The sequence below is a fragment of the Acipenser ruthenus genome, chromosome 1 (assembly GCF_902713425.1).
Source record: "Acipenser ruthenus chromosome 1, fAciRut3.2 maternal haplotype, whole genome shotgun sequence".
Taxonomy (NCBI): domain Eukaryota; kingdom Metazoa; phylum Chordata; class Actinopteri; order Acipenseriformes; family Acipenseridae; genus Acipenser; species Acipenser ruthenus.
In genome coordinates this window covers 25,485,389-25,497,728 of record NC_081189.1, presented here as the reverse complement: position 1 = coordinate 25,497,728, position 12,340 = coordinate 25,485,389, and the positions used below count along the sequence as shown (strand labels likewise).

Below are 12,340 nucleotides of genomic sequence, written 5' to 3'. Positions count from 1 at the left end.
TTATCATTAGGGCTTGAACCTTCCGGTTTTTATTTTCCAAATCTCTACCTCCCTTTAAATGTTAATTAGTAGTTGTTAAGTTGTCTCGGCATCCTAATAAAAGAGAAAACTACTAATTAAAGACTGGATTTAATATTTTTTTTCTTTGCTACAAATCAAGATTTTAAATGATGGACTTGCTATCAGTATACATGCTGTACTGGGTATTTTATCCTGAAAAGAAAATCTGTCAGGACAACTCTGTTAAACGAGTAAAAATAACAAAAGCACAATGATAAACTGGGCGACTGCAAGAATAAAATGCAATTAGGATCAGCGATGACCAATTAATGTAATTTGTTACATCTGTTTGAAATAAAAATTAAGCGGAACAGAATCAGGCTCAGTCAAGATATGAAGGTAAAAACAGGTGACATTGTTTTGTAGTTAACAGCTTTTTCTGAGTTTAAATAGAAAACAGAAACGGCTCAAAATAAGTTTTAAGGGACGTCATGTGATAAAAAATAAAACCCGAAAAACTTCAAGCCCTAATTATCAATAATCTAAATTAGTACAACTTAAATTTTACCTAAACTACCAGTTTATCATCTCTTACCAATTTAAAATGCACAAAGGGTGGTAGATAATCCAAACGCAGGCCCCCAGCAACATAAGAGCCTGACATATGAAAATGGCTGTGATGGATGTACTAGAACCAAGCCCACTCAATATATGCCCTGGCTCAAATACTATCTCTCAGTGACAATGCAGCACTATTTCAAGAAACAAACAAACCTCTTGGAAAAAAAAAAATATTATATATATATTTCAATATCTATTTTAATAAAGACTTGAGTGTGCACATGTTCTTCTACTAAGCCGCATAATACCAGCTGCATCCTTTCTGCGGCACAAATGCCCCCCTGGGCACCTGAAACCTGTGGTAATTTTCAAACAGATACGATCATCTTATATGTCACTCCATTTGACGTCTGTTTGCCTTTCAGTCTTCATCAACGAATGCTAATAATGTGGCTGCGGGCCTTTTCTGACCTCCCTCTGATAATTACCAGCCACAAGGCCAATAATTAATTACATTTGACAAGAAACTCAGCAGTAAGTCTTCACAATGTCCTGTGTTCATCAGCTGGTGGATATATTTGCAGTGCAGTAATACTGATAAATTAACTAATATTACAATTTTAAATGTAGAGGAACAAATCTTTTCATACATATGTATACTTCGGGTCATTTTGTGTTCCAATTAATATGATAATTTCATACCTGGTTTTGGATAGTGGTGGGATGAACACAGGATGTTTGGATATTCACTCATAATTGAAATATTGGTTTGGATATTAGTTTGGATGTTTCCAAAAAGTAATAAAAGCCATTATATTGCTCAGAACACAGGCAGAGACAGCATAGCGACAGGGGGGCGTGGCCTGTGTGTGTGCCTTTATTTTACATCAAGACATTACAATATGTAACATGTTAAAAAAAAAAAATATCACAGGAGTAAAGAATAAGTTGCATAGGACTTACTTTACCCCAGTGAATTAACTACAAAACAAAGGATGCCAACTAGCAGTTCAAGTTAAACGTTGTTTTGTTTATTCCCGAAATAAATAGTATGTAAAGTTGAAACCGCATTTTATTTCTTTTTTCATTTTTTTTCATTCCTTGCCATTGCCATTTTTTTATTCCTTGCAACTGCCGAAAGGAGAACAAGACTAAAAGACTAAAATATGCACAAGAACACAGAAATTAGACTATGGAATAATGGTCAAAGGTGCATTGGACTGTTGATGGATGCACAACAACACCTGTGCCTTCTGCCAGTTCTGTTGTCAATTCAACGCTTGTCTTCTTTCTATTCCTTAAGGACATTATCTTCGAGTATTGTTCATCCTTGTTAGAAAGCTTTTTGGGTCTTCCACTCTTGCTCCCAAAAAGTCCAGTCAAAAAGTCTTGCCTTTCCATACGAGCAGGCAAACCCGCCACAAACACACAAGAGGGAAAGAGAAACAGTAATGCGCAGGCAAACTCGCCACACACACACACACACAAAAGAGAGAGAAATAATATGTCAATTGTTCATGTTCAAACCTTCTTTTGTTTCATCTTGATTAAAAGATAGTTAAGATTGTAACAGGGTCAATAATGCTCCTGTTATATTTCACATATTTATTTGTCACTTGTATGTTTTACTTTTAGAATTGCACACTTTGGATTTGATTAGTGTACATTTTTTATATATTATCGACTAGCACTTTGTAATTGATTTATCACTTTCTACTAGCTTCTCCACTCAGTCCCCTTGTAATGCCTTATTGGAATATATGCTTTTACTGGGCAAAACCAAATGTGTGTGTGGGTGGCGAGTTTGCCTGCGCTTTACTGTTCTCTCTCTCTCTTTTGTGTGTGTGTGGTGAGTTTGCCTGCACGTATAGAGGAGTGAGACTTTTTGACTGGACTTTATGGGAGAGAGAGCTGATTTTAACTGCTATTAAAATCAGTCCTGGTGTCCTGCCTTTTCTGCACTGCCGCTGGAAACCCAGCACACAGTCGCTACATTGTTATCAGAAGTGGAGGCGAGGCAGGTACCCTGACATGCAATTGGAAGCTGGCAGGGGAGAGTGTAGAAATGCAAAACTAGACTTGCCCAAATAATTGGCATAGGTAAAACAAGATTGGCCCAGCATCGATGTTGAAGCTTTGGACAAAACTAGACTCGCCCAAATTAATGGCATGGGCGAACCAGATTTGCCCAGCATTGATTTTGAAGCGTTGGACGAAACTAGACTCGCCTGGGCTAGTCCTGAAATTCAGTGAAAACTGCTGAAAAAACGGGTTTCACCCAGTCGTCTTTTTCAAGTTCTGGGCCATTCTAGATTCATCAGATTGGACGCGGGCAAGTGCCGAAAAAAAGTGGTAACTTCGGGATTCGCCCAGAAGCCCTTGGCGAAACTAGACTTGCCAGACCACCGGGGTTTCGCCCTTAACATATATATCAATCTCACATATCCCACAGAGCTCTTTTTCATTTGCCATTTTTGAAACTGTTGTGCAACTTCTGGTGAGGTGGTAAATAAGTGCAAGGTATTTTTGCCATTTCTAGCGAAGAAGAACATCTGATTTTTGTATACGAATACATGTCAAAAATATTCAAATGAATATTCGGATATTTGTCGAAGCACTAGTTTTGGAATACATGTTTGGGAGAATTCCTATGGGAGGCTCTTTGTTTATGTATGATATAAGCCTAAAGATTTGAACATGTATAAATATAAATGTATAAAGTTTACTGTATTCAGATTACATTTTTTATTTGGGTTACCACTATATTGTTAATAAATATATTATCATATGTTACTACTTTTTTATACCCAATTTGATCAGGAAGACCAAAGATCAACGAGTGACTAAGCCACTCACCAGTTTACCTGCCAAACTTATATAATGGATGTTACAAAGCTACTGAACACTTGAGGCTCATCCTGGGAAGTCACCATCTGGACACAATGGGCAGCTGACCTCTGAAGCGACATTTACCTCACAAAGGCCAAAGCAGCCCGAAAAAGGTTTCCAGTCACACTTGCATGAGTCTCCTCAAAGCTTTTATAGGTGAGCCAATGAGGACATTGATTTTTCTATTTGAATTTGTAAATTTGATTGAAAAAAAAAAAAAAATTAATGGGTGTATCATTTCGTAGGGGGCATCAATTCATAGAGTTACATTTTCTCTAATTTACTGTAATGGGGCATAGAAAATGTTTTTTCTTTTCTTACCTGTCCTCACTAAAACGTCTTCCAACTAAAACCTTGCAGTTCCCTGGAGGAAGACAGGCAGCCAGAAGAGGAACAGTCCGTAATACTCGACTCTCCTGTGGAAAACACAAACAATACCAGCAATACAAATATATATTGTTCCCAGTAATCTATGAATTTCTAGGGAAAAAATAAAACAATGTCATCAGAAAGGTCAACCTGTGGCCTTGTTTTTAATAAAAAACTCTTGTAACTTTTTTTTAAACATTGTTTACTCTTTAAAAGAAGACTGCTTTTTCTGGGGATTATGGCAGCCTTCTCAACCCTCGGGGTGATCGCTGAAAGTGACAAACGACAATTGTAACAACAAACTGCTAAAAGGAAACTAGGATTCTAAGCAGGGAATGATGGTCTTTTAACCAAATTAACAAATCTACAAAAGACTGACCAAAACCTTTATTATTAGCACTGACCTTCAGAAATCTTAAGGCTTTAAGCCAGTAAATATAAAGTTGCTGTATTGTTTTTTTTTTTTTTTTGTAGCAAACTAAGCATACGGTGAGCATCGAGTACCATATATCTGGTATTGTTTGTAAGAATTTTATTCAGTATTTTTGCCTCACTGTCACTTTTTGTGGAATTCAATTTGGCGGCTCAACTGTTTTTACTTCATTTTTACTTAGTTTTTTAGCTTATTACCAACAAAAAAAACTCTTTTGGTCACCAATGCAGACTTTTTAAAGAAGTTTAGGCTCACTAAGATTCATAGGCTCACCATGATTCACTCTTGAAGACCAATACCATACAACATGTCCATCACAATTCACATGCATTAACCTTTAAAAAGAACAAGGCCGATTTCTGGAGTTAAAATAACACTGTATATTGATTCCTTAACATGAATTGAATGTTATTGAGACACTCTGTGCAACATTAATGATGTTTTATTCAGCACTTGTTTAAGATCCGAAAACCACAAATTCGTGCTGGACAATTTAAATCTGTGTTGGTTCAACATTTAATGTGTAGAGTGCAGGCAGCATATGTTTTTTTTTACAAGAGAAAGCGATATTGTGATTTCATAGAAGGATGCATAAGGCACCAGAAAAATAGCCACATTAGAGAGAGTGAACCTAGATACATATTTTCTAGACAGAAAAAGAAACTACTACTGTTATGCAATTTTTTACTATTTCTGCAATTTTATACTATAGATTCAATGGAATTGAATTGGATATTTTTGTTCAAAATACAAAATTGGCATAGTAAGGTCCTTGCAAAAATGCTCATTGTTACATTAATACATTCTCATTTTCAGGTATTCATAGTCAGTGAACAGCAATCAGTAAATCGTTTTCATTTCAACCTTGCTATGTAGGCCCATATTATATTAAATGTCTGGGGAATAAAGCATATGGTTGTGTAATCTTCAGAATAAAATAAAATCTGCTTTCATTATGTAGTATTCAGAAATAGTGTCATACATCTGTCCACAGTCATGATAACTATAATAATATTACTGGCCCAGAGGGTCCCCTAGTGGCTCATCCAGTTAAAGCGCTGCCGCTGGGAGTGCAGGATGAGTCACACAGCTTGGACGGTGCCAGTTTGCATCTGGGCTGTGCAAAGAGGCCGAACTTTGCTGGGGACTCCGAAGGGGGCGTCACATTGGCTCTGATGCTCCCGGGGTGGGGGATGGGAAACCAGCAGGGATGCCTTCTCATCATCGCGCAACAGCAAACCCTACTGGCCAGACACCGAGCACATTCAGAGTGGATAAAAAGCAGGGCTGATCTCTGTTCTCAGAGCCCGCCCACCTCTGCTCTGGATTGCTCGATGTAAAAATGCTATCGATTTTCATAATTATGTGATACCAAATTAAGTTTAGAACTAAAGTTCGGGAGGAGGGTCAGACACCAATCTCTGCATCACCAAACTGAATCATTCAATTTACACATTAGCTAATTAAGATTGTTAGCACTATAAATACGCTCATCACTTACCTCTCATTTGCGTTTCGATTTCATCGTAACCCACCACCTCCCCATCTCCACCTCTTTAAAAATGTAGATTTTTGTCTGTGGGGGATCTCCGCCTCGTCCAGGCAGCAAGCCCTCAAACCAAGTTAGGTTTAATGCCAAATGAATGCGCATATATAACATACTTCTGTGTAATTTTGCATACTCCGCATTCTCCTCAATAAATATTTGTACGAAAGCATGTTGTGATTGGTGTTTGTCCCTAACTACTGTACAATGGTATTGTTACAGTGTACAATGGTATTGTTACAGTGGTGTAAGAATTGGACATGACTTCCAATGAATAGTCAGACGATACAAAAAAAACAAAAACAAAAAAACCACACTTTTATTAGCTTGTTCGTTATTTCAAATTCATAGGCATCATGGAGGTACAGTGCTTTTCAACAGTCCAATTCCCTTCCCTGGATCCCGCTGACCAATGTTCACTTACACTCCTACTCTATTACACAGATCAAACGGCACCAGTAGACAAGCAGTACTGGCTCTCATTCACTACTGTACAGAACACTGAATACCTTTAGCTTTATATAACATTTTAGTACATTCCCAAAAGGCTCTTTCAAATATATTCCCATGTTACAGACAACCTATAAAACCAACAAATAACAATATAATGTAGGGAATACAATATATTTCTGGAATGTTCTTTTAACGATAAATGAAAAGAATGCTGAATTCACTTCAATGTTCTTTCCACAAACCAATGTGATCCAGCAGCTAAAAAGTTTAGAAAGAGTATGCTGTAGCTGAATAGCCCATCTGGCCAAACACTTGGAGCAATCATGCATGCTTATAAATTGCCTAGGGGATCAGAGTCACATAGCTTCCCTACTGTAAAAAAAAAAGATTGGGGCCTTCTTAGCGTGCTTCTTGAGGGCAACAGCATGTTATGTAGTTAAGCTGAAAAACTTGCTGAAGAAAGATAAGAAAAAACTGTACATAAAATATCTAGATTTCTAAAACTGAAATATAGACATTGAGGCTTCGGTACGAGTTCTACTGTGCTGAAGGTAAAACCACACAAAAAGGAGACTACCAGGGAGACTGAAACAGAGTATACAACAAGAAACAATGATATGCAATGTGCTTTCTACAGCTCTGGCTTGGTGGTCAGAGTGAAGGGTACTGTTACACTTTGCCCAAGTTGTTTCCACAACATTGAAAATAAGAAGTTCTGAATAGATTTATGAGATAATAGCAGCTGATATAGTGGTGGCTGTAGCAGATTTACAAGTACATCTAGGGGCTCCCGAGTGGCGCATCCAGTAAAGGCGCTCCTCGCAGGATGTGCCCTATAGCCTGGAGATCGCTGGTTCGAATCCAGGCTATGTCACAGCTGACCGTGACCGAGAGTTCCTAGGGGGCGGCGCACAATTGGCTGAGCGCTGCCCGGGTAGGGAGGGCTTAGGTCGGCAGGGGAATCCACGGCTCACCGCGCATCAGCGACCCCTGTGGCCGATAGGGCGCCTGTGGCTCTGCAGCGGAGCCGCCAGATCTGTGTTGTCCTCCGGCACTATAGGTCTGGTAGCATTGCTGTGGATCTGCAGTGCGAAAAATGACGGCTTGGAAGGAGCACGTTTCGGAGGACGCGTGTTTCAGCCTCCGTTTCCTGAGTCGGCGGGGGGGTTGCGAGCGGTGAGCCGGGGATACAGATAATAATTGGGCATGCTAAATTGGGGTGAAAACCGGGGTAAAAATAATTGGCGACGACTAAATTTATAAAAAAGAAAAAAAAAACAAAAAAACAAGTACATCTAAGCTTTCCTCACAGGGATGCTTAATTACCTACAGTACATGTCTATATAGTCCCTATTTACAGTGTTGCATGACAGTGTGATGGTCAGCAAACTTAAAAAATTTCAGGAATTCTCATAATTGCATATTCTTAATGTATATTTCAATCTTAAAATTTAAGAAAAGAGTTTGTTTAGTACCTAATGACTCACATAATAGGATATAACTAACATGGTCATTAAAGATTTTTTTTTCTCAGCCCCAGCCGATTCTTGTTTACATCCAAAACTTTAAAAGGGTATACTGATTAAATAACTTCCCTGTTTACAAGTTATTTTTAATTATATGTCTAGCAGAGCAAACAAGGATAACTGAGAGGGCTGGAAGTAAACAGCATTGAGGGCAATCTTAATAATAACTTGAGACTCAAACAAAAAGATCAGCGAAAATGTCTCCAGCAAAGGAAGGACAGCAAGGCGGCTGTGGGGTTTAATGACTGTTCCTTGAGTGCAGTTGGAAAACTCCAAAGGAAGCTGACACTTTTGCAATGGGAGGGTTTCCTCCAGCCATTTCCCAGTGTTTTCCTCCCCTCTGGAAAGTGAACTCTGCCCCTTCCCACAGCCTCACTCACCTCAGCTGGATGCTGAACTATATACAAGCACGTGGAGACATCTAAAGGATGGACTGGAAGGAAAGGGCACAGGCAAACCTTCTGTGGACGGCTGAAATGACAAGATTGGCAGAAATATAACAGCAGAAGTCTTTGTTTTGCAGAGATGTTTTTAAATGAAAAGGGGTAGAGACGATTGCTTGGAAATCAGTTCCCAACTCAATGTTGTTAACAGTTCTCTTTTAATCATATACAGTAGCCATGGCAACTGAATCACACTCATTCCATTCATCACACTATGAAATAGTTATTGTAAATATCAAAGTAGTTCAGAGGTCTTGTCCTACCACGTTTTATCTTAAAAGACAAAGTCTGTTTTACGTGACTAGAATAGTATAGTGTTTATTAAAATATATATGTTTGATTCCTCCCAAACATTACAATTTCTCTATTTCAATCCATTTAAAAATATATATCTCACAGTTGGATATCCACAAAAGCAGGATGCATTCTGTACTCTGTCTCATTTCTCTCCTTTTCCATTTTGAAGAAATTAGTTTTACATTCATTGAATGGATGGATGGATGGATGGATGGATGGATGGAGAGATTACCTTAATTTAACTTAAAAAAATGATTATCTTTTCACTCCCAACATATATCCCTTCAATCAGGTCATCCAATGAACACTAAGTCTCAATAGATTATATGAACTAAGTGATTCATATATTATTTAAGATTTTTAACAGTTGGCTCATTGTTTACTCTGGTCATACATCTCTACAGTATATATAAAGCCACAAGAACTAAGCACATGTATTCTGGGTGTGTCTGAAAGCAAGTGGTCTGTATCATGATGAGGCCAGATGTCAAAACAACGTGGCAGTGAAAGGGCTATGGAACTTAACCAAGAAAAGCAAGAACACAGCTGTGTAGCAAACATTAAATCAATAACTCAAAGTGTACCATCTTTATACAGCAGAAACCTAAAGTCATAAAATATGGAAGCAACACATTTAGCTTGGAGGATTTAAATAATCCTACAAATATAAAGTCACTGCCACTAATGGCTTCTGAGATACGAGGCAGACACTGTGTTGGCAGCAGCTTTCTAAAATAACTCACAAAAGGGTTTGTCTTACATAAAACCCACATTTACTTAGAAACATCACCGAATACAGCTTTGTACCGAGTATTGGCTGCCGTCTAAAATGGTTTTAATAGCAGCTAATTCAGGCTGCCTCATAAGATGTTTATTAATGTCAACAACAGAGGATTGGCTTTGTATTAATTTCCCCCAGTCCTTGTATGTGACCTTGTTTTACAGTGTGAGATACGGTGTGTGAAGGACTGATGGATGGACAAAAAACAGAAAGCATTTAGGCCTCCCTGACCATGTCACATTTACAGTACCCTGGTTTATGAGATGCTGATCAAAAGTATCCCACCAAAATGAGACTTGTTAGGGGTCGTCCAAAATTATCATGAATTACAGCAAGTGTACACAGTGTGCTCTTTTTCAAGACCCCACCCCCACAATAGCAGGCCCTAGGTTTTCAAATTGTAATTACTCATCATAGGCGCTTTTGAGTACCGGTGTCACTGGAAATTGGTAGACTGTAAAAAAAGTAGATACCCCCTACACTGCGCATGCGCGAATTTCTGAATTTAAAGGGAGGGTTCATTGGTAATTCAATGAAGATTAAAGGAGCGAAATGCCATTAGTTATTTCTCTGATACAAAAACAGATGTACAGACAGGTTTGTTTTTGTTTAAAAATGCGACATTTGTTATCTTAGCTATCTAGGTTTAAAGTAAATTCATGTTTAATTTATTTTCTTATCTTTTGGAGGTCGATCACACCCGTTCAAATATGTTTTTCTTTCCTTAAAAACTGTCTGAATTTGAATATTTCTTTAAATGTGTTTTTGGCAAAAAAAATAAATACAGAATTTAAAAAACAACATTTTCTGTTACAATTTATATTTGTGTGTGGTTGAAATCACTCCTTCACAAATGTTTACTTTTTGCTTCAAAAATGTCATTCCTACCGTAACTGTAAGCAAGTACTTGCTTATGTAGGCTCCCTTAAAGTAAGTTACCATAGTACATTTGCACATGATTTTTCAGTTCCAATAGTTATCCCGTGTGTTTACCATGTTTTTAATATGCTGTACCATACCTCACGGCTTCAACAGAGGTATGGTACCAGAGTCACTCCAGTGCTGGAGCTAGCAAAGTCAGAGCATGGCCAACCCTAAAACCACTTTTAACACTGAATTGTATTTCAATTCTGTGCTGCTGTCTTTCCATACCATTTGCCATTGTAATATACACCTATGGCATACACTGATATTACGTCAGCACAGAACTTGATAGGCCCAAGAAATGTTTTAAACATATGAGAAAAATAATCGGAGCTTCCTGACGCTCCACTGCCTTCCACGGTGTGCACCGGAAAAGAAAAGTGTGCTAACATTAGAGGATCCTTTTTCAAAAGTAAAATATCATGAACTGTGACAAAAATGACAACTCTGGTGGCTACAGCACCTTTGCAGGAAGGCATGTGAATATTGCAAGCTATATAAAAATGTCATCTTGTTTTTTTTTCTTTTAATCAAAAAGCGTACACTGACTTCATCTCCCCTCCCAGTGCACACTTTGGCTAGTCCTACACATCATTGTCAGTAATGTGGCAGGTGTTTCTATTTGGTTTTTGTACACTCCATGCACCTACAAATGAGATAGTCTATCTCTCGTGCGATATACTTCTCTACTTTTACAAGCACCAATCTACTTTAAAACTTCCAAATGAAAAGTATTAAAACATTTCCTGTTCATAGTATCTTGTAACACAGGAACTGTGGATTCAGGAAACTGAAATGTACATTACCAGCAAAAGCATGAACTGAGGAACAGGTGCAAGTTGTACAATCATTATACAGCTCAGGCAAAAAGCTTGACAGTTGGGAAACAAACCAAACCCTATTATACACTTACATGTCTAATTACTAGGTCTACATATAATACAGCATTGAAAGAGTCTTGAAAGATTCAGTTAAATTGTGGTAGTAAAAGACTCATTTGCACTTTATAGTTTTTTTTTTTAGACACATTTTCAGAGAAATAAATCAAAATGGTAACAATGATAACTACATAAAGCAAGACATTTTAAATATGGTGCAGCTATACTTATTTAGCGTCTTTTAAAAGTACCAAATAAAACAAACAACAACCGTTATACAACTAACCAGGAGTGTGCCATCAGGGCCTTCAAGGTATTCCCTGCAGACCAGACAGACACAAGCTAAACCATGACTGCAGTCAATTGACAGTGCTCGCTTACATGCTGCGAAATGTACTCCAAGGTATTCTCTGGTTTTTGTGAAGAGAAAGATATATTGAACTTCAAAGTTACATTTAGAATTGCACAACACCACAAATATCCAAAATTCTAATTATGAAAGATATCCGTGGCTTACTGACAGCTGTCAATTAAAGAAACGATACTGCTGAAATTGTCTTTTGATCAGTACAGAAAAGGTAATATGGAACAGCACTGGCTATAATAATCTAAGCTGTCTAACAAAGTCAGTACAAAAACATGAGCATTCCAAAAGTCAGTTGCGGGCCACTGGAACGCTCAAAACATTCGGACAAACCTGGATTCATGTTCAACTGGATGAGCAGAAACATCGAGATACAATACATCACAATGAAGAAGTAAGAAAAAATCGTGATGTTCTTAAACACTTGATTGATTCTGTTATTTATCTTGGCAAGCAATAACTGGCTTTCAGAGGGCATGATGAAGGCACCAATTCCTCAAATAGAGGCAATTATGTGGAATTACTTTGTATGATTCCCTACTACTACAGTGTGTAAAGTAATCGCTTGTCAACAGCCATAGTATTCTAGGGTACCTGTAACAAAATTCAGAACGACTTCATTTCTTTGGTGTCTCAGGTTAGTGTTCTCCCAAAGTGCTTCAAAAATCAGAGAGTACAAGATGTTTTTTAGCAATCTTGAAGGATTGGCAGCATTTTTCTCAAGGTCCCCAAACCACACACAATTGTTGGACGTCAAATGCCAAAGACGCCTTCCATGGGTGGCATCTACATGCTGGAATTTCTCTTCTCGGCTTGTCTGCGCGGTGTTTGAAAAAAAGCAGGAATTGAAAGAGCTTTTTCAGCACATTCTGCTAG

General features: G+C 38.0%; 1 protein-coding gene across 2 annotated transcripts in view; it reads right to left on the bottom strand.

The window, feature by feature from the left end:
* The window catches only part of LOC117426501 (tRNA-uridine aminocarboxypropyltransferase 2-like), a 53,764-nt gene that overhangs the window by 28,082 nt on the left and 13,342 nt on the right, over nucleotides 1-12,340 (bottom strand). For both annotated transcript variants that reach the window (XM_059022597.1, XM_059022591.1), the window contains exons 2-3: nucleotides 8,158-8,248; nucleotides 3,772-3,866 (exon numbers count right to left, since the gene is read on the bottom strand). In XM_059022597.1, coding sequence (XP_058878580.1) covers nucleotides 3,772-3,866; nucleotides 8,158-8,248 — 186 coding nt within the window. The remainder of the gene's footprint in view (nucleotides 1-3,771; nucleotides 3,867-8,157; nucleotides 8,249-12,340) is intronic.